A 22,368-nucleotide genomic window follows, 5' to 3' on the forward strand; every position below is an offset into this window, starting at 1 on the left:
CCTTTTCTTTCTCAGCAACATTGCAGAGAGAAAGAGGTGAGTGTGTGAGAGTGTGTGTGTGTGTGTGTGTGTGTGTATCTGGCGTGTTGAAAGGCTTGGGGGAAAAGGAGCACAGCTCTCCCCCAGGAAAGCCTCAGATCAGCAGATGGGAGGGAACCTAGGGTCGCCTTCCTAGGTCTGAGCGAAGTGTCCCAGCCGCTCCCCTTACCCCCGCGGTGAGCCCTGCGTCCTGGAACGGTGCCAGGACTCCTGACAGAGCCTGGCAGGTCGGTGGGTGGGGGGGAGCTGGGTGTTCTCTTTGCAGAAGAACACCATTTGGGAGAAAGCTCCCTTCTTTTCCTGGGGCACCGTAGCCCGCCTTCCTTCCCCTATCATTTTTTACGCAGATCACACTCATGATGATGAACTTGCAGCTCAGCTTCCTGCCGCCTGCTTGACCCGGGAGCACCAGCAGGCTGCCGGGCCTCGCCCTCGGCTCCCTCCTCCTCTCGAAACCCTGGGGCTTTGGGGCACCGGTGGGGGTCCGAGTGGGCAGGGACTGCAGGAGGGGCGTGCAGGGGCGCGGGGTCCCGCCGGGGAGCGCGCACGGAGCGGCGCCTCGGCCGCCCTGCTTCCTGGAGCTGTGCTCCTTTGACCCCAGTGGCAGTCCCTGTCACTGCACCGCTCGCGCTCCCTCCGGCTCGCCGCGCCCTCGCTCCTTCTCCTCGCCCCCTCGCTCGCTCTCTCCCCAGATCGAGGCTGCTCGGGTCCTTTCTCCCCCCGCCTCCCTCTAGCGCCGCGCCCCCTGGCCCCCAGCCCCAGCCTGCGGCGGGACCTCCGGGGTCGAAGGTTCTGGCCCGCCCGCGCCCCTCGCCGCCCCCGCGCGCCCCCAGCGCTCCTCCAGCCGGCTCGGGCCGCTCGGCTATGGATCGCCTGCTCGCCGGGCGCTGAAGGCATCCCTGGGACCCGGAGCGCAGCCCGGGAAAGGTAATCCGCCCCGGGAAGGGAGGCGGAGGGCGGGGGAGGGGGAGGAGGCGGCCGGGAGCCCGGTGCCGAGCACGAGAGGAAGGGAAAAAAATGCACACACAAAGCGGAGCCCGGGTGAGAGGTGCCTTGTCAGAGGCGCGTGCGAGGGGCTCGGAGGCTGCGGACCCGGGCTGCCCTGGTGCCCCTGACATCCGCACGAGCGGGCGCCTCCCGGGCAATTCGGCGCCCGGGGAGGGCTGATTTTCGACCCCTGAGCGAAAGCAAATTCTTTTTTAGGAGGTGTCTTCCCTCCGACTCCCCATTCTGCGCCTCTTCTCTTCTCCTCCACCCCCTCCAGCCATCAGTCCCCCGACCTCTGGGGGGTCCCCACCTCTTCGCCGCCTCCTCCGCCGGGATTTCTTAGGAGGAGAGGAGGGGGTATCGGCGAGAAGCTGCGGCGAAAGCCGGGCGGCGGGGATGGGGGTGGGGACGAGGGCTCAGCGAGCTGTTTACTAGAAAGTCCCGGGGTGATGTGTTCGAGCCGCCCCGGCCTAGGCCCGGGTGCATTGTGTTGGCCCGATCCCCGGGCTCCCGCGGCGGCCCGAGGCCAGGTGCAGTGACGGGGGGAAGGCGCCGCGCAGCTTTGTGCTCCGGCTGCGCCCCGCGGCCGCCCCCGGGGCCGCCCGCGCGCGCCACTCTCGCTCGGGGCTCTTTCTCACCCCGTCCCCGCGCCCCAACCTCACTCTCCGCCGCTGCCTGGGTCTCCGCGCTCGCAGCCTGCGGAGCGACCCGGCGACCCAAGCTGGGGTCGGGGCTAGGCGACGGGGGACGAGTACCGAGGAAAAGTAACCGTTGCCGCCGGATTTCTTCTCTACAGAGGCAGGAGTTTCTTTGCTATTTACGTATAACAAGGTTATCTTTGTAAAGCGTTTGAATTCCGGGGTTTTGCGGCCTAGGAGGTGAAGGGGGCATTTTTCTAGAGGCTCAGGAGCCGGTTGGAATCCGTCAGCAAGAAAATAAATTAAGGATGCCCCAGTGAAGTTGATTTATAATAGTACATCACCACCCCCCTCTCACACACACACCCCAAATTAAGTGCAAATGCGGGTCATGAAAAATGTATAATTGATTTGAGATGCTGCAAACAAACACAAACAGGTCGGGGGGGAAAACAAGCAAAAGTTTAAGTGAAAAAAGATTTCAAAAGAGGGGGAGATCCCGTGGCCTCCACACCCCCTTCCAACGCTCGCTGGCTCCCTCCCTTCCTTTCTCCGCCGTTCCGGGGAAGGAACCTGGCAGCGCCCAGGCGTAGAGCAGGGAGGAGGCGGCGGCCCCGGGCTCGGGCTCAGCGCTGTGGGTTCGGGGATGCCAACGCGCCCGGGAGGCTGACGTCGGGGACGTGGGGCTGTGATGCCCGACCGAGGATGGCGTGGTGTCAGAGCCATTGGCCGCCGGTGGTCATCAATCAATCCAGAGCTAGGGAAGAGCGAGAGAAAAAAGATAGGCGTCCAGCGGAGCCCGGGGCCGCCAGCGCTAGCGCCAGCAGTGCCAGCAGGAACGGCGGCCGAGGAGGTGACGGAGGTGGCAACGGGGCACTGAGGGAGTAAGGCGCTGGTGTTCCAGGAAGGAAGGGGAAGTTGTAGCCGGGAAGAGCCAGCCGTGAGCCTAGAAGGGCAGGGCGAGTGTGTGTGTGGTGCGTGTGTGTGTGTGTGTGTAGTTGATAAAGCACCCCCCACCCCGCCCCGCGCAACTGCCCACCACCCTAGATTTAAAACAAACAAACCAATCCAAAGTAGAGAATTCCGCGCCCCCCACCGCCCCACCTTATATAGACTCCACGAGTTGCCAGAGGCTCCGGAGAAAAGTCTTGCCCTCCCTCTCCGAAAGAATGTGTCACCCGGGTGTCCGCAGTGCTGGAGACAAGTTCAGGTGTAAGTGCGGTGGGAGGGAGGGCGCTCGGTGGACAGAAGCACGTGGAACTTTATGTCAGCCTCCCCCAAAAAAAACCTGGCGGAGAAGCCCGCCGGGAAGGCGTGTGGGCATCGCTCCCAGATACAGGGATGAGTAACTGGAAGTGGGCATAAAAGAATAGGGGCGTGAGTTAAGAACGCACTGGATCGGCGCGGCAGAGGGAGGAGAGAGCGAAATTTGGCGGATTTGGAGCAGGCAAGTTCCAAAGTCCCGCCAGGCTCGGTCTGGAGATCTTGGGGCAAGTGATTAAAATGAGCATCCTTGTTGAAACGAGAAAACCGCAGGCTCTTTTCTCATAGGCTGTGCTGGGCAGTGCAGGGGTAGAGAGGTCATGAGTTGGTGCTTTGAAAGTTTTGGTAAATTGGACTTCTGGTGTCTAGGAGGTGGAGACAGTTATTTAATTCCTCAGCTTTTAATCCCTTCATTGCCAGCCGACTTTAAAAGGTTTTCCAACTAGATTCCTGGAAAAGAATATTGTTAGTTGTACAGCTTAAAGGACAGAAGTGATTGCTGTCTAGGAAATGCAAAATGTACTCACATGATTTTCTTTTTAAAGAGAAAAATCAAACTAGCACCAGCATGAATGTTTGGCAGTGTCAGTCCCTTTTAGATTTTTCTTTCGGCTTCTTAATATTTCGTTCTGGCTTCCTTTGTTTTGTGGAGCAAGTGTGTTGAAGTATAAAATGAAAATTTATGAAAAGAATAGTGCTGTCTTTAAATATTGTGTGTAAAAAGTTAAAGTAAGTGTGAAGAGGGTGAGATGCACCAAAATCTGATCATTTGGAAGGTTTTACTGCCTAAATATACATCTTCTTGATAGTTGTAAGCAGTGTATCCTTCTGTCTTGTTTCAAGCTCTCTACAAATTTCTCAGGTTATAGGAAGTGGTTTTGTCCATTGTCCCTTATCTCTGAGAGTTTACCAAAAAAAAAAAAAAAAAAAAAAAGTGTTTTCCAGGTGTTTGTGTTTAAAATTCTTAGGATGTGTTCATTTTGAGATACGGGTGGGGATGGACATAGCATTTTAAAAAATAAGCCTTTTCTTGACTTGTCTGTAAAGGTGCTGTGAAAGTTTTGAAGCTCTCTGCCTCAGTCTGACATTTTCTTCAAAGGACTCCAGATTAAAGAAGATAGACGCTGCAGGTGCACTGTTTCGATAAAACATTTGAAAGGGAACATGGCAAAGATGAATTCAAATGAGGTGCCAGCCACCCATTTAGCCTTTCAGAGTTACAGGGGCCTGTGCTTGCTGATGAAAAGATGTTCTATTTGTCTTACTGGGGCAAAGGTGCAAAGAGGCATAGATGTTCAGTGATAGAGAAGGATGACATTAGGATCAAGCAGACCATGTAGAAGTGCAAATTGATCAGCTGCTAAGTTCTGTCTCTTCTTAGCTTCAAATAGTAGAACTTGGGTGGGTATCATGCTAACTGCTACAAGTCATTGCATAGATGTTTAAATATTAGGTATGTATATTTTATTTCTAGGCCACATTGGCTTGGTTTAATTAGTGCGTTTACTCCAGAAACATTTAAAATCTTTCTAGTACTGGGTGCAGAGATTGTTATTCAGAGGTCACAGCGGTCTAGACATGAATTTGATTTCCTTTGCTTCTTAATGTTCAATATTTCACACAATAGACATTGATGGAAGAATGAACATAAGAATTGTCAAGTAATTTTTACACCACTGTCTAATTTATGCAAACACTAAGTTCTCACAGTCTGAACATGTGAATTTTTCCCCCTCTGTGCTTTGATGGCTAACATTCTTTTTAATGACAGTCATTTCTATAACAGGAAGATGTTTTCATTTGTATTTACTTTTCAGCGCGACGCAATTATGCAGTTTTGCGCTTCAGTAGTGTCTCGGTACTTTGTGTCTCAAAAGAGAATTACAGTACTTAGAACAGGACTGCAATTTGAAGCAGGTGTTGTGTTTTACTGTTATGCAAAATAACAGTAAAATATAATTGTGGGGGAAATTAAGGAAACAGCTGCAAACTTGGTATGAAAACTGCTACATTATGATTTGTAAGCAGTTCTTATAGATATCTTACATCAGAGGAGCAGGGAAAGATTTTAATTTAGTTAATCCTACTGGCCTGGTTGTCTATCATCTGGCGCTTAAAAGACTCATACCTCCCATGAAGTCAGGAAAAAGAAAGAGAACCCAAAGTGACCCTTTGTTTAAAATGCCAGGGCACGGGGATTCATCTCTTGGCAGTGCACTTGACATTAGGAAGGCAGGCAAGGTAGGTGTTATTTAGCTTGCTTTGCTAATATGAAGAAGGCAATGATTTGAGTAGAACACTCTGGAATTTCTTAGCCCAGCTAGCATATGGGGGACTACACAAGCCCCGGGTTGTAAAATAATAAAATAAATGGCCTATGGCAGGCCATCTGCCTTTTGCTCGATATTTAAGGTGTTTCATGCCAATTTTAAATCTAATCTTATTATTCTAAATATTTTTATTTGAAATAGCAGATAAGATTCTCAGAGCTTAATGGTGCACATGGCAAACCTATTCTGACGTGGTGCACTTAAAGTAAGAGCATGGGTTACCTAAGGGTTACCCACGGAGTGTACTACGGCTTCTTCTCTACCGCACTGATCAATTGCAACAACTTGGACATGAGAATTTGTTTCCCTCAGCCTTTGCACACCTACCATAAAAATAGACATCTTCATTTCTCAACCCAGTGCAGCAAATAATATATTGACATTTATGAAAAAATCAGAACTAACAGAAATTTTAAAAAATGAAACCAACTACTGAGAATTATGTTGCACCAAGAATGAGGTGGCAGATGTAATGGCCGCCCTTCTTTACCGCTCCATCGGGTCTTGAAGAAGGGAGGTAATGAATGCATTCAAAGTGGTGGTCCAGACCTGGAGGTGTTTGGTTTTCCCCTGAGTGACTGGAGTGTTGAAAGAAATGACACTACATTTAACAAGAAGGATTTGCCTTACCATAAGGTTCTGGGCCGATGAGGAATGCCAAGCATTGCCTACCTATGCATTTTGGGAGCTGCTTGTGAAAGAAAAAAATATGTGTAATGTGTGGTTATTATGTGCATGTTATAGTAATACACATGTATTTGTTATAAGCACATTTTAAATTCTTATCTGTCATTGTGTTATATAGCTGTTTTAAACATGGAGCTTTCAAATGATTATGTGACACCAACTTTGTAAAGACCAAACATTCCAATTAGCAGGGAAGGTTTGGAAGATTCTTCACTTCGAGCACAAACCATGTATAGACAGATGCCATGGCAACTGTGGATATGCCCCTTCCGTAATTCACGCTAAGTGCCATAATGATAATTAAAGAGGAAATCTTAGTTTGAACTCCATTGAGATGATTTGCTAGCACCCAGCAATGATGTATAGAGTGTAATATCCACTTTGAAGTGCATGAAGGGAAGAGAGTTGGGAACAGTTGTATCCACGAGCCAACAACACATATTCAGATTTTCCCTGAATTAGTTTCATGTCTAGATGTTAAATTTATGTCTCTTAGAACACCCTCTTTCTCTTTGTTCTCATTTTATATACATATTTTTTTTTTCTTTCAGAAATGCACAGCGGTATTGATGAGTAGATCCTTGGATTCAGAGGTTGGCTGAAACGCACCATGCCTGCTTTCATCTTTTGCTCTGTAAAGTTGTGAATTGCTCATGCCTATAGGGAGGAAGGATGGCACATGGGATTCCTTCTCAAGGCAAAGTTACCATAACGGTGGATGAGTACAGCTCAAACCCCACCCAGGCATTCACGCACTACAACATCAACCAGAGCAGATTCCAGCCTCCACATGTACATATGTAAGTATCGCTCATGAACTTAACAAAATTAGCAATCAAGAAAATAGAAAGAAAAAAAAGAAAAGCATTCACTATTAACTTCTGCTAGGGAGACTAAAAGGTAAATGATTTACAAATCAGATGGATATCTGTGGTTTCAAATACAGCTCAGGAGGAATCCCATACATCTGTGTAACATTTCAAATTTTCAGAGCACTTTCAACCACAATTGAAATTAGATTTTCAGAGCCTCTGAGGGCTGGTGGTTGGTTGCCCCTATTTATAGAAAAGAACAGAGAGGTTAAAGTATTTGCAATGCCACACAGTGAATTTGCCTGAGACTCCTGACCCCTAGTTCAATTTGCTTTACATTGTATTGCTTGCCTCCATTCTGAAATATTTCTTTAAAATTTCTGTAGTTTTTTTTTTCCCACACCTCACCCCACTAGGCCTTTACATTCAGCTGGGAAATAGGCCTAATTGGGACTAATTGTCCAGCTACTGCTAGATCCATTGTCTTGCCTGTTGCTAGTGAAACGTGTGCTGCATGCTACAGGACTCAAACAATATGGGGAACAAAGGAATAAGGGACAGTGGAACAGTTGGTTCCAGGAATTGTACTTTTCTCTCACTCCCTAATATTCTTTAAGTCATGTTGAGGTTTAAACTGTTTAAGGAACAAAGTGTGGCAGAAACCCAGAGGCAAGGATTTCGCAGCACCTGGTTGCACATCAACTTTTTTCTGGTCCTCTGCTACAGGATGTGCTGGGCTTTCAGCAGAAGGGAGCAAAAGGTCACCATCTCTCTTGTTTATTCAAGGCCTGGTGCTCATTCTCTATGAGACCCTTCCAATGTCTAACATGAGTCTTTCCTAGTAGGACTAAACCTCTTTGAAAACTATTGTATAGTCAAGATAGAAAGGAGGTTAGGGCTCTGTTGACTGTTTTTACCACTCCTGGAAGAATTGAACTCGGGGCATGTCCAAGTCACAAGCTCTTTTTTTAGTAATTGTTTTACATGAGCATTTAAAAAAAATAGTAGGACACCCTAAATACACACACACCCCCACCCCGGAATTTACAAACGCTAACCAAACAAAAGGGTCTTTCCATTGACTGCCTGGATATTGGTGTAAATACTAGGATGTTGCTTTGCAAGTATATTCTGGAGAGCGAGTCAGTTACCTATGATGAGATTTCTGCAAAGCAGCCGTTTTAAAGCAGCATGCTTGAGTGACCAAAAAAAAAAAAGGAAAAGACAATCCTTGTAAGTGGTTATGGCTAAACTATTTGAAGGAACTTTATACGTTCTTTAAATGAGAATATATTCATGATTATGAAGGTTCGCTAACATGATTTTAAGGAAAAATGGATAAAGTTTTTCTTTGTTAAAATAGCTTTTCTGAACAATAAATATATGTTTAATTCAAATATTCTTTTTATTATACTGTTTCTATTTACTTGTTTTTCTTCAAAGATGCTACAATATTTGTGTAAGCCATACTTCAGAATAGCTTCAGTTCTGTTTTGCTGGTGTTATGTTTTTGTATTAAAGAACTACAAGGAACTTTGTAGATGCTGTTTCCATTCAAGCAAAACAAAGTGTGTTTTGCCCAGGTTCCTTGGAAAATGACTGCTGGGGAACCTCAGCTTAGTTCTCAAGTCTGCAGACATCTGCTCACTTGTTTTTGGCCTCAGGATTCCACTGGCGAACTGTGAATGCACAGAGATATTTTAAAAATCATGTAACTTTAAAGTTGATCTGCTTTTATCTAGCCATAACAAATTTGAAGGATCAAATTATACCTCTTTTGAAAAAAATGGCTTGAAAATGGGGCCACCTAGACAGCTGTGTAGTGCTTTCACCAGACTCCTGATGTTGGAATAGAGGATTCTTCCACAGGCTAGTTCCAGTGTGCCTTTTCACTTTTATCGCCAATGAGGGCTTCCCATCTGAACCCTCTGCTTCAGCCACACAGTTTGGCTCCCTGTCATCTGAACACATCTTAGCCCCTTCCATCTTGGTGCCATTGCCATCACTGTTTCTCACAGCTGTAACACATTTACGCTCTGCTCATCAAATGCCTCAAAGCCAGTTTAGGTCCCTCCACTTAAGCCTTTTCTACCTATCCGTTTCCAATCCAAAATGATCATGCCTGCCCAAGTTACTTGGCAACACTTTATACCACCTCCATTATTCTTTTTCTTAATCTATCTGTCTGTTTATCTGTCTACCTACCTACCTATCTACCTATCTGTATCTATCTATCTGCCTATCTGTCTCTTATTCTTTTAATTTTTTACTTCTTAAAGAAAGGCTTGTCCTTCTGAGCAGGTGACAGGTGCTCAAAAACACTGGTGGATTGATCCATTGATTTGATTATGCATTGAATAGAGAGAATAGATTGATGCTTGGAGATTTTCACTGGAATTTTTCTGTTAGTTCTTGACATTTTGAATGTTTTCATGATGGTACGTGTTGTCAGGAGGCTGGCTTACCTTTTCCCTGGCTTTACTCTTTCTTGCTTGAGAACACGCCATTGTTTTGTAGGCCCGATGGCCTCACACAGTGACTGGCCTATGGTAGGTGGTCAGGGATCTTGGTTGGATTTAATCATGTCACATTTCTGTTATGTTAAGAAACAAAAATTGGCCTTAGTCTAATTAGAAACTTTAATTGGCTAGAAAATATCTATAAAATATTTAATCTAAAATGTCTTCAGTTTTTCTGAAAATTTCAACATGTCATGGCAGAACTTTGCTCCTCTCCCCAAGGTAAAGATATTTTGTCTTTTCCACTTGCGTAGTTGCTCATTTATTTTGCATGGGATTGTTAAATTATTTGCTTCCTTTTTTCACTTACACTTGAGATTTCTGAAGACCCCTGACAGATCACTTGGATTGTAGTTAAAAACCCTATCCCTTTAATGATGTCTTGCTTTCTTTTCTACAGCCTTGTGGTGGTAGTTGGGGTTTTTCACCTTAATTAGGAAGAGCTCACTTCCCATTTAATTCAATTAGTCTCAGCTCAGCTTTGTGACTAACAGATTTTCTTTTCCAAGTCTCAGTTTACTCATCTGTAAACATTTGCACCAAATGATGGTTAAGGATCTTTTTAGCTCTAACTTGCTAAGATTAAGATTGCAGTTAAGACAATGTTTATTTGCAAGGCGATGCTATTAAGGAAACAGAAATAAATAAGACCCAGTCCCCATCCTCATGAAGCTCATTGCTGATTTCAGAGCTGATGTTTCAAACAGCTTTAAGAAGCATTGGTTTAGTTTTCATCTCTGAGTTCTGACAAGATTACCACCAAGCTCTCTAAGAATGACTGGCTTGAATCTCTGCTTGTTATGTAGGGAAGTTTTTTTTTTTTTTTAGAAAGCAATCCTGTATGACCTTGGGAAAGAAAATTAAAGCACAGCTGGAGTTGGCAGAGCAAAATTTAACCTAGAATTTGTGTGCCTCACTTACCCAGACTCTTGAGCATACTAATAGATGTGATGATTGAAATCCAGCAATTAACAGGGCTTCATTTTTCCACAACCCCTTCATCTTTCCCAAGCAGGATGATAAGAAAAATTATTTAGTATTTCTAATGATGATGGGAGGAGGTGCTGAAGGAGCCAATGTAGGTCTGAAAACACCATAAAGATTTTGTATGTGTTTCATGATCTGAGGCCTAATCAAATGTTACAAAACTTTATTAGCAGGGTATCCAGCCATTTCAGTTTTAGCATTGAAATCCCTGTGTTATTGGAATGCCATAGGACAATAGGATACCCTACTCAGGTTAATTCTTCATGTTTTTCTTTAAGGATTGACGACTAGGGAGCTCAAATCAAGCTTTGTTTTCAGTTTTAGCCACTTTCCTTGTCTACGCCTTCTGTTGTTAACACCCCTTGAATCTTACTCTGCACTTGTTCTTTGACCCTGGTTCTGTGGAGGCAGGGTAGCATAGCGGTCAGCTTCACCTGTGGAATCAGATTACCGGGTTTAACATTTGCTTGCACCACTGACTAGCTGTATAGCCAACTGTGGATACATACTCTAACTTCCTTATGTTTTATTTTTCTATCTGTAAGATCTGGATCATAAAAGTAATGCCTATCTCAAAAGGCTGTGGAGGATAGAAGGATGAAACAGTATTACATGTTAATGCTTATACATACATAGTCTATGCTCAATAAATGTTAGCTATTATCATTAATAATTTTTTCATTGATTCTGGGTTTTTAATTTTAAACTGCGAATTCATTTTGAAAAGCAGTGGAGTGTATACAAATGAATAAATAAAGTCATTGCTTAATCTTGTCCTTTCTTCTTCATGGAGCTATGAGCAACAAAGAGTCATGGAAACTTTTCTAGGTGGGATTTTGGTTTGTCAGGGTTGGCAAGTGTCCTGGTTTAGTGCCTGTCAAAATTATAAACAGCCTAGGAGTGTCTCATCCACCTCCAGTTACTCCACGGGAGTGGCCATCCCAAGGGGGGGATGGAATCTTGTGAGCTGAGTGCTGACTGGTTGCTCTCTGTGGAATCACGGTGGCCTTCCTCCCCATGAGCTGGACCTAGGTTCTCTGTACCCCAGTCAGTTTCTTAAGCTTCCCATCTCTATCTGTGGTTAAAACAGAAACATCAAGTGCTAACTGTAATTAACCAGGATTGAGTGCAAAAGGCACAGCTTAGGCTGGGGAATGAGGACAGTATACACATGGTAGCTGAGAACGTGGTCTGAAATCAGCGATCTGTATACAAATACTGATCCTGCCAGTTACTGGCATGGCTGGGTGATGATGGAAAAATTGTTGAACCTGTCTTCTCATCTGTAAAATAGGTTTAATGACCCTTTAATATGGTTGTGAGCATTAAATGAAATGATATATAATGACATATAGTGCCCAAAAGATACCACTTGATAAATAGATTTTATGATAACATTTATGGTATTGTCTACCAGCTGATGAGTATGAAATAAGTTGTTAACATTTTCCTTTCTAAACTACTTGGCTATATGAAACCTGACAAGTCCAACTTCTTTTATTTTGTATTGTGCAGTATCTGTCAGTGTTGCTTGGCCATCGCTAGTTAAAAAAAAAAAATCTGTAGCTTTTAGGGTATCTGGGTAATTATTTCATGCCAAAGTATTACAAGATTTTGTTTATCTGATCTGAGATTTCATTCTTATTCAGTTCAAGAATGTGGTAGGAAGTAAATGTTTGTTTTAGTTCTGTATTAGATATGCTTACGTACAAAAACAATGTTACAGAAGAGTGTTATAGAAAAGGTGTCATTTGGCTAAATAACTATATAAAAGTGTGTGGAAGGATAAATAACATTACTGGTGATTTTTAGGGAATACATTTGGAACTGAATTTGCAGGAGGGAGTGTTGGATAAGGACCTTTTACTTTGTATTTCTTATACTTTCATATAATTTGAACTATTCTTATAACAAGTATGTAACACTTTTATGATTAAAACTTTTTTAAATTGATAAAAAATGTAATTTGTCTCCAAGTCCTTATGCTTTGCCTGTAATATTTGCTTTAAAGTCTTGACCTGATGCAAATCTTCTGTTTTCTTTTGTCCTCACTTTCTTGGGTAGCACCTTTTTCTATTTTCTATTGCAATCAAGGAATAGGCCAAAGGCTGTTCATTGGTTCAGTATAACTCAACTTGCTCAAGTGTGGGAAGATGAGAACAGTGTTGCCTACTTCGTCGTCTTATAACTAATTGGAAATTTTTAAAGAAGTATGGTGTCACTTAATGACAGGGATACATTCTGAGAAATGCATCTTCTAGACGATTTCGTCTTTGTGCAAACATCATAGAGTATATTTACACAAACGTAGATGGTATAACCTAGGCTATATGGTATAGCCTATTGCTCCTAGTCTACAAACCTATATAGCATCCTACTGTACTGAATACTGTAGGCCATTGTAACACAATAATAACTATTGTGTATCTAAATATATCTAAACACAGAAAAGGTAGAAGAAAGGTAGAGTATAAAAGATTAAAAAGGGTCCACCTCTATAGGGCACTTACATGAATGGGGCATATAGGACTGGAAGTTGCTCTGGGTGAGTCAGTGAGTCAGCGGTGAGTAAATGTGAAGGCCTAGGACATTACTAAATACTACTGTAGGCTTTATAAACAGTCTACACTAAATTTATAAACAATATTTTTGTTTCTTCAACAATAAAGTAAGAAACTCAGCTTACTGCAGCTTTTTTACTTTATACACTTTTTAATTTTTTAAAACTTGTTGACTCTTTTATAAGCCAGATTAAAACACAAATACATTGTACAGCTGTACAAAAATATTTTCTTTATATTCTTATTCTATAAGCTGCTTTTGTACTAAACTTTTTTATTTTTATTTTTTTGCTTTTTGAGTTTTTTGTTAAAAATTAAGACCTGGTGGGAAGGGAATGAAGGATTTAAAAACTACATATTGGATACAGTGTACACTACTCAGGTGATGGGTGCACTAAAATCTCAGATTTCATCACTATACAATTTATCTATGTAACCAAAAACCATGTGTATCCCAAAAGCTATTGAAATAAAAAAATGTGTGTGTGTGTGTGTGTGTGTGTGTGTGTGTATAAAACTAAGAGATGAACATACATTAGCCTAGGCCTACATAGGGTCAGGATCATTCATATTACTGCCTTCCACCTGCACATCTTGTCCCACTGGAAGGTCTTCAGGAGCAGTAACAGGCATGGAGCTATTATCTCCTGTGATGACAATGCCTTCTTCTGGAGTACCTCCTGAAGGACCTGCCTGAGGCAGCCAGGGTTTTAGTTAACTTTGTTTTTGTTTTTGTTTTTTTAATAAGTAGAAGGAGTACACTCTAAAATAACAACTAAAAGTGTAGTACAGCAAATAAGCAAACCAATGATAGAGTCATTTATTTCATTGTCAAAAATGATGTACTATCCATAATTGTATGTGCTATACTTTATACCACTGGCAGGGCAGGTTTGTTTACACCAGCATCACCATAAACACGTGAGTAAGAAGTTACACCACAATGACATTATGACAGCTAATGTCATTAGGTGATAGAAAATTTTCAACTCCATTGTAATCTTATGGTACCACCTTCATATATGTGGTCTGTCATTGACCAAAATGTCATTATGCAGCTCATGACTGTATTTTCAAATCCATTTGGGGAAGCTAAAAGAGTATATAGTAATAGACTTCTTGACAGCGTTTCAGGGAATCTGCATTCTAGTCCTGTCGTGATCACTAATCAGCTCTGTGATATTTAACAAGTAGGGCCTCTCTGAATTTCAGGTTCCTTACCAGCCAATAGACTTGATGGTCTTAGCGTCATCTCTTCCCATTTTAACAGTCTGGGATTTCTCCTATTCCTTACCTTTACATTTGTCCATGTAAAATTAAGAACACAAATCCCACATCATTAGTCATATTCTGTAGGGAAAGAATATAATAGAGACATCATTGGGATATGGTGGTGAGAGAGGAGAAATGACCCCTAACACTCACACAGAGGAAAAGTCATATCAGTGGATGAATGACTGAATGTCTGGGACTCTGTAAAATGGCATTTACTAACAAGGTAGAAATTTATTTTGTTACACAGTTGGGCTGCATTTGCTATTTTAAAAAAATTCTAAACATACACTTCTTTCTTGGTAAGCCACTTTCTTATTTTCATTACAGATTCATCACTGTCCTGCACATTAGCATGGCCATAATTTGTAAAATGTTCTCAATCTGAAATTCATCATAGAAATGCTGAATTGCCCTTTTAGTTTGCACTTTATATATAAACACTGGATATTTTTATTTTCTTCTCTCATTTATTCTTAAAAATAAGTTCTTTTTCCTGTGCACTCCCTGAGGGCACCCGTCTTGTGGTCTGTGACAGTTGGACTTCATTTTAGAGCTGACTTTTTTCCTATTCTGTACATTTCTTTGTTTGCACTCAAGCATTAAAGAAGCAATCTAAAATTAGATTTGCTTTTTGTCCATAGGTATTTGTTCCTAGAACCCTAGCTGTATGTTGCATAACTGGACAGTGGTTTTTATTTATTTATTTGTTGGCTACTTGACTTTCTGAGAGGGTAAGGAATTTTGATTAAATAAAACAAATCTTATCTTCTATGTTATACCTGGATTTTGGGTTTGGAAAGTTACCTACATTTGTAGGGATAAAGAACGACTCATAGAGAAAGCATAGTCATAGTCAACTCATAGACATATCCTGCAACTGGGAGCCATCAGATCTCCTCTCCTTACAGACTGAATCTATCTATCTCCTGCTCTAAATACAATTTTTGTTGTCTAAACTTCTTTCATGGGGATATTTTGGTAAAAATTATTCAAGTGGCAAGACAAGCCAAACAGGCTGTAATGAAATAGGTAGTTTGTGTTTGCAACATACTCGATTTTAATTCTGAGCTTTCAAAGCTTATGAAGATGAGATTTTAAGATGTAGAAACAAAGCTAATGCTGCTAAATCTACTGCATCCTGTATAGCAAACTCTAGATAATTCTGAACTGTTTCCAAAAAGGAGAAGCTTACTGAGTCTTGGAAGATCTATTCATCAGTTTGTTTTTCTTCTTTGTCAGTATTTCCTTAGCTCATTCCTTCCCATGCTTTTTCCCTTTTAGAGTTTCATAGCTTACTGGAAACTAGATGTTTAAGTAGCTATTATTTCAATATCAGTATGGACAAAACTGCCACACTTTTGCAGACCACCATGTTAGTCTTCTTTTTTTGTTCTTTTTTTGTTTTTTAATGTAAAAAGTACACTTAGAGGCTTTGTCTGTGTGGAAACACTAACTCTGCAAAGAGGAAACTCTGTTGGATTTATTGGCTCTTGCAGTATTTGGGTCTGCATATTTTTGTTCTATTTTGCTTTGAAGATTGATTTTATTCAATTTCTGTCCCTGTAGAAGGGACAAAATATATGCAAATAAGAAAATGCATTTTTGCAGATTTTTTTATTTTTTTCTTCTTTACCACAAATCAAGAATATAAGCTTCTCTAGTTGATTTACATTTTTGTGCAAGTTTTTATTAAGCCTCAGAGCTGTTGAAACTAGTTTAAAAAAAAAAAGAAAAAGAAAGCTAACATCACCATGGAATATAGGGAACAGATAACTTTTTCACATTTGATAGTATTGAGCTTTAAAATCCTAAGTGAGAATTAGACCATTACTGAAGTTCCTCTGTTGGTAGTGGCTTCCTTAAAAGACTGCAGGACTCTACATCAAAACATGGACTCTACTTAAACTCACTTATTTCTTTGTACAGACTGTCTCTGAAACCTTCCAGCTCAAAGATTTGATAATTCTTGGATTGGAAAAATATCCTTTCCTGTCTTGCTGTGGGCTTTTTTGGCATTTATACTGATTGGCTAAGAAAAGTGGCTTACTTGTGATATTTGGCTTTAGGTATTTGGGCCAAGGACCAAGTTTCAAACCTTGTACATATTTGTACACTTAGTTTAAAATATGTTTTGAACAAAGACTTTAAACTGAAATCAAGAAAAAAATTAAGTCTCCCACCAGCCAAGCAAGCTCAGCCTGTTTCCCTAATTTACTGAAAGAGTTAGCCGCCTTCTATGACATAGGCATTTTACTAGCTCTGTTTAAGTCCTGAGTTTTGGAAAATTTTTCTCCAGTTCGTTTTATTTTGCTTTGCCTGGAGACTTCAAAGATAACCACCGAAGCTATCAAACTGTATTCTATTTTTTAATCATAAAATCTTACCTATTGCTCTTAGCACCTTTTATTTAATACGTTCTATGTTTAAGAATGATACGACTTTTATATACTGGTTCTGCTTGGATAGTGCTATGGTTTGAATATTTGTGCCCCTCCAGAATGCATATGTTGAAATCCTAACTCCCAAGGTGATGGTATTAGGAGGTGGGGCCTTTCAGAGGTGATTTTCTCATGAGGATGGAGCCCTTATAAAAGAGGCCCCAGAGTAACCCCTTGTTCTTCTTTCATATGAGGTTACGGTGAAAAGATGCCTGCCTATGACCTGGGAATCGGGTCATCAGCAGACACTGAATCTGCCTTGATCATGGACTTCCCAGTCTCCAGAATTGTGAGAGATAAATGCATGTTGTTTATAAGCTACCCAGTCTATGCTATTTTGTTATAGCATCTCGAACAGCCCAAGGCAGGTAGGCAGGGAATATAATGGGAAGATGAATTTTATAGAGGGAAGAAGAGGAGAAATGGGCATATTTGTGAAGGAGAGAGGGAAAAAGTAGGAGGGAATATATAGCAGATGTATTTGTGAGATCATAACTCTTCCTTGTCAGTTACGATGTCCTGACCTTGGGCTTGACTTTAGCACCGGCAGCAGGTCAGCATCCCTAGACTTCAGTCAACAGGGAGATGAGACAAAATTGCACCTTGGCTTTCTAGGGTACACGTGCCGACTCAATATACCAATGAATCTAGCATATGAAAGGATCAGGATAGCAATTTTTGATACTTTGACCTATGTTGATCTCTGAGAAGGAACGATTTTTGGGGTAATTCAAAACTTTTAGGCTTGTATTTCAATATTTTTTTAAAAAATCATTTGACAAATAGTGAACTCTGAACTGGCTTTCGAGAAATGTAAGAATATCTGAAGTTGTGATTTCCCAAGGTTCGCCATCTGTTAGTATCTAGGAGACTTACCACATGTTGGGCTCGAATTCTGACTTTTACAGGTTAACTTGTTTTCACTTTGTTCTTCACCCATACATTTTGGGTACAGCTGGTAGCATTGAAACCTATCTTGACTCAATAAACTTAGAGAAAAGAATGGGGAGGGGTGAGTCTTTGGAAAGAGAAAACAGGCTAGGAGGTATTGACTCCTAAAGGATATTAATTCTTAATTCTTCCATAATGCAATCCAAAAAGTCTAATGCTTTCTTCATGTAAAATACATGAAAGGCTTGGGTATCCTGTTTGGTACAGTGGTGTGAGTCCTGTTCTAACCCCTCTTGCAACTGACCCTCCTGAGAATTCAGAAGGGAAATAATAATCCCATGGGAGTCTGTTTGCTCCATGTTGTGCCCCTCGGTGGTGGTGGATGGCTCCCCTGTTTTGCATCTCATCATCTCGACCCCACCACAATGTTAATGGCTGTCGGCACGCTCCACTGTTTATCTTGGAATTTGATCCCATCATCTTGGCAACCAAACTGGGACCTTTACTGCTCAGATTGTTTGTCATTTGTTGTTAATTATCTGTTACCATAAATTCTGCACTTTGAGAAAAAAGGGAATGTTTTGAAATATTTCCTCCAACATGTAAGTGGAGCTTCATTTTCTGTGGACAAAAGAAAACAAAAAAAATGAGCCCTTTTGGGAGCTGGTTTTAGGGAAATCAAGTGCCCTGGTTTTTCAGATGGGCTCAGTGAGATCCCACGAATGTAGCCAGGATTTGCACTGAAAGAACCTTTGCAATTCAGCAGTGGTCTAATACAGACCATTAGTGACAGGTACCCCCCATTGGAGGGAAAAAATAATTTAACTTTAAATAAGGGGTTTTGCTTTTTATCCCAATCTCTTTATGCCATAATTGCGTTTTTTGTATGCTAGGGCCTGTTCTCTTCAGCCACTTCCTCCTTTTTAAAGATTATTAAGACAAAGCAGTCCAGAGTGAGAAGTAGCTTCTGCCTGCCTGTCTTTATGAGGTGTTTATTTTGTCAAGTGTAGAATTAAAATGAGCTTTCTAGTCATTAGTGGATTTTAGTCCTCGTCACACACTCTGTAGGAAGGGTCGTGCCATGTTATAAACAGCACTGTTTTGCAGGGTGCTGTACCACAGGCTGCAGGAACCATGGTTGAGCTTAATATCTTCATAAAGCAGTAAACAAAAGAACATGAAAGAGAGAGACAGGGAAAGAATGAAGGTTTGTATTTTAGAGGGGAGCATTTGAGAATAGAGTGACTGTTGCTAAGCAGAAATCTGGGCACAATTAAAGTATTTAAAAATGAAGTCATTTGAGAAGTTCCAAAAAGAAAAAAAAAAGTATACCCAGAACTACTACTAGTGTCTTATCTTTATTGCAGGGATCATAATCATATATGCTTCAAAAAGTAATGGTGAGGGTTATAGAAGATAATGCTTAGTGCCCAGTAAAGCACTTAGTGCAGTGTCTAAATGCTCCATGTATGGTGGCTATTATTGTTAATAATATTGTGTATCTTTATTGCCTCTAAAACATTAACATGAGCTTCTGCAGTTTTAATAGCGATATATAGTCCATCATCACTATAACTTTTTTCGTGCCTTTAAGTTTGGCATGTCTGTTTTATTCTTGTGAAGAAGTTTTTAGGGTTTTGCTGTCTCCCAAGGGAGACACAGGGAGGGAGGGATTGAGTCTCTGTTAACCTGATAGCCAGGGGCAGAGACTTAATAAACACTTAGCTCCTTGCCTGCTGCCTGAGACAGTGTAACTCTCAGTGATGTGTCTTTTACTGCAGTTGTGGAATTTGCTTGGGCAAACATGTTCTCAGGTTTATAGGGGTTCATGATAATAGTGTCGGCCCTGAAATAAAGCACCATTTCTAAATATTCCACTTTCACTATCCTTGTATGTCTTCTCTCTCAGTGTTTTTCAAAGGGGACAGGATAAGTGCTTGGGCACTACTTTAGAACACAGATTATAATCAGACTTTGGGATTAAGACGTGTAGTAAATGTATTAAATTAGTGACTTAGTAACTGTTTGAGTATGAGAATAAGAACTGGAAGGAGGAGATTGGGAGCTGGAAAAAAGCACCCCTGATTGCTCTCAGGGAGGCTGGGAAAAAGGATTTAACACTTTGGATTTTTTAGGAGCCATTAAAACTCTGATGGGATCAGATTACTTGACTGCACATCTGAAACATGAAACTCTTGCCCTAAACCGTGCAATTGAGTTAAGCTCAAAATTCTAGGCCTCCCCCTAAGACTGGCCTCTGGGTAAGCCTCATTGTTGATCGCAAAATGATTTCCTTTGAGAGGAACAAGACTACAGTGAGGTTTTTATGGCCAATTTGGTCTGTGCATTGGTGCCAGCCAGACTTTTGGCAAGAGTTAGTGCCAACTTTGGTGATCTGTCCACCAGATTTTTCCCAAGGTCTTCAAAACCGTCTGGATTTACTGCTGACATTGAAGGAAAGATGCATTATAAGTCCAGCCTTCTAGGCACACCTCCTGTATTTTTTGTTTTTTTTCAAGTAGAGAGATACTGAGAGGTGCCAGAGAGCAACAGGCTGATCCGTGGCCGTAAACTTTGAGTCACAAAAGAATGTTGACAATCTTCTTCCCTAAACACTATTTTCTCTCTCTAGCTTTGTCACTTTTTTAGGGAGCCCCTGTTCTTTTCTCTGAATTAAGTGTCCCCTTATACATACTCCCAGAACCTGTGAGTGATACTGTCCTTTGGCTGCACTTATCATAAATATATTCTTGAATTGTTTGTGAAATGTCTGTCTTCCACTAGGATATAAGCTCTGTGAGGGCAGTGACCTTATCTTTTTCTTTTTATTTATTTTTTGCTGTCTGTATTCACAACACCTATCACAATGCTAGGCATGTTCTGGAGACTCTGTAAACACCAGTTGAATGAATGAATGAATGAATGAATGAAAGCTGAGTTTGCAAGGATTCGAGGAATTAACATGTGCTTCCCCAGGAAGTGAGTGCTGCTTTGTAATCACTCATTCATTTTGAGAGCATGTATCTAGACCTGACGGTGTACTTGGCTTTAAAAAGGGTAACTTATGTAAGTCTCCCGTGTTTTTTTCAGGATGGAGCTGGATGAAGCTCAGAGTGAGTATTTCTGATACTCGTACACTAATGCTATCATCTCTGCCTTCAGTTGACTTTTGCTTTGACAGTAGTAAACTCTCATTTCTAACATAGGAAAAAATATCAAAGCTTCCACTTTCAATTTGACCCTAGAGATTTGGGTTTTCTATATCGTTCTTTAATTTAAAAATGGAGGCATTGGAAAGTATATTGTTTTAACTCCTTATGAAGTGCTCACTTATTGATCATATTTGGAGTCAACAATTATTGGTCAGAAGCATGAAATTAATTAAGATATATTTCAGCCCACTTCACTTACCTGGAACATGACAACTGTTCTTAATATGTGGAGTTTACTTGAAATGAAGACCATGAAAACGGGTCATCTGTCATCGTGGGAATCATGCATTTTGAATAAGGCGAACCAGTTTTTATTCTGTACTCTGATGTTTAACGACTTTACATTTTTTTTTAATAGTAAACTCTTAAAATTTTTACAGAACAACTTTTTTGACTAAAATCTGTGATTTGGTTTAAATACAGATAACACCGTCATAAGAGTATTGGTATGACAGTGATTGAAAACCATTCTTAAAAACATTGACTTAAAGGTAAAACAAAGGAAATTCAAAGTAAATATGCAAGGGAGTTCTAACTGTGGGTGACTAAACTGTGAACACCTTGGAAAGCAAATGATCAGGAAAAGATCCTGCTGTAAAGTGCCAGGCTTAAGAAAATTTTACATGGCACAGAAATTAAAAGAGGGGAGATACTAAGAAAGAGAAGTCTGTATCACAAACACTTTTGGGGCAGGAAGTTTTTAATTTAGATGACTGACTTCAGGTTTTCTCTCTAACTTTCCCTGTGGCTGTGTCTACTAAGGAAGGTGTTGTATAATTAGACTTTCTGGAAATGCCCTTTGGCTGAAGACCTAATTGAGTCTCTGGACTTGAGTGCAGGGTTGGAGCTGGAGAAGCTTTTTGCCCTACAGGTAAAGGGGCTTTGATGGACCTACCTCTTTGATAAGTACCTGTAGGGCTGGCAGTGACATTGTTTAGGTAAAGTATGGTTTAGTAATTGAGGAGTCAGTGCTCCTTAGTATATGAAAATCTTTCTTTAAAATAGGGAAGACACCAAAATCCACATGTGCAATTTAAATGAGCCTGTATTCTGCATTATAAATATGCACCGGATGCCAAGTAGAAAACCGGAACACTCTCTCAGGATGCTGTTAGGGCCAAGCGGAATCTCATTAGGGACAGCTTCAAAGATCAGTTCCTCGTGTCCATAAAAACAAGTGTAAATTATCTGGTGCGCGCCTGCTGTTAGCAGTTGCGGTGTTGCATTATGCATGATTCAAGACTGCACAGGGGAGACACAGGCTGCATGGAGTTCCACAATATATGTGGGGATTTCTCTCCCCATTTTTTTCTTTTTGGTGCTGAGTGCTACATTTTGGGAATTTATTGGTGTGTTTCAGTTAATGGAGGATGTCATATATAACCCACTCCTACATTTTTGATAAATTGGAGTCAGTTCAGAGAGTCATGATAAGGTTCTGAATTGTTTACATGAACAGCGACGCTACTCAGATTTATGTATCTTGTTTGCTCACACATGGAGTCAGATTGAGGGGCATGAATGCATTCCATGCACATAGAATTGAGTGCATTTGTTTCAAGGACTCTCTCCCTCATTTTGGTCTCTTGGTTAAATTTTTTAAAATAAGTGTGAATGCTCAGTAAATTAAGAACATGTAGTCGAGTTTAACATATAAGGCTTCAATAAATAGTTTTGAAATAAATGCCTAAGGGTCTGAAAATGTATTTCTGAGCTTTATCGCCTGAGG

General features: G+C 41.3%; 1 protein-coding gene across 5 annotated transcripts in view; it reads left to right on the forward strand.

Moving 5' to 3' along the window:
• The first annotated feature begins 277 nt into the window (after nucleotides 1-277).
• The window catches only part of MPPED2 (metallophosphoesterase domain containing 2), a 200,201-nt gene continuing 178,110 nt past the window's right edge, over nucleotides 278-22,368 (forward strand). Inside the window, exons 1-2 of one of the 5 annotated variants that reach the window (XM_024254368.3) lie at nucleotides 278-966; nucleotides 6,496-6,744. In XM_024254368.3, the coding sequence (XP_024110136.1) occupies nucleotides 6,617-6,744 (128 nt within the window). In that variant the 5' untranslated portion in view covers nucleotides 278-966; nucleotides 6,496-6,616. 5 annotated transcript variants of the gene reach the window in all.

The sequence above is a fragment of the Pongo abelii genome, chromosome 9 (assembly GCF_028885655.2).
Source record: "Pongo abelii isolate AG06213 chromosome 9, NHGRI_mPonAbe1-v2.0_pri, whole genome shotgun sequence".
In the NCBI taxonomy this organism is placed as follows: Eukaryota; Metazoa; Chordata; class Mammalia; order Primates; family Hominidae; genus Pongo; species Pongo abelii.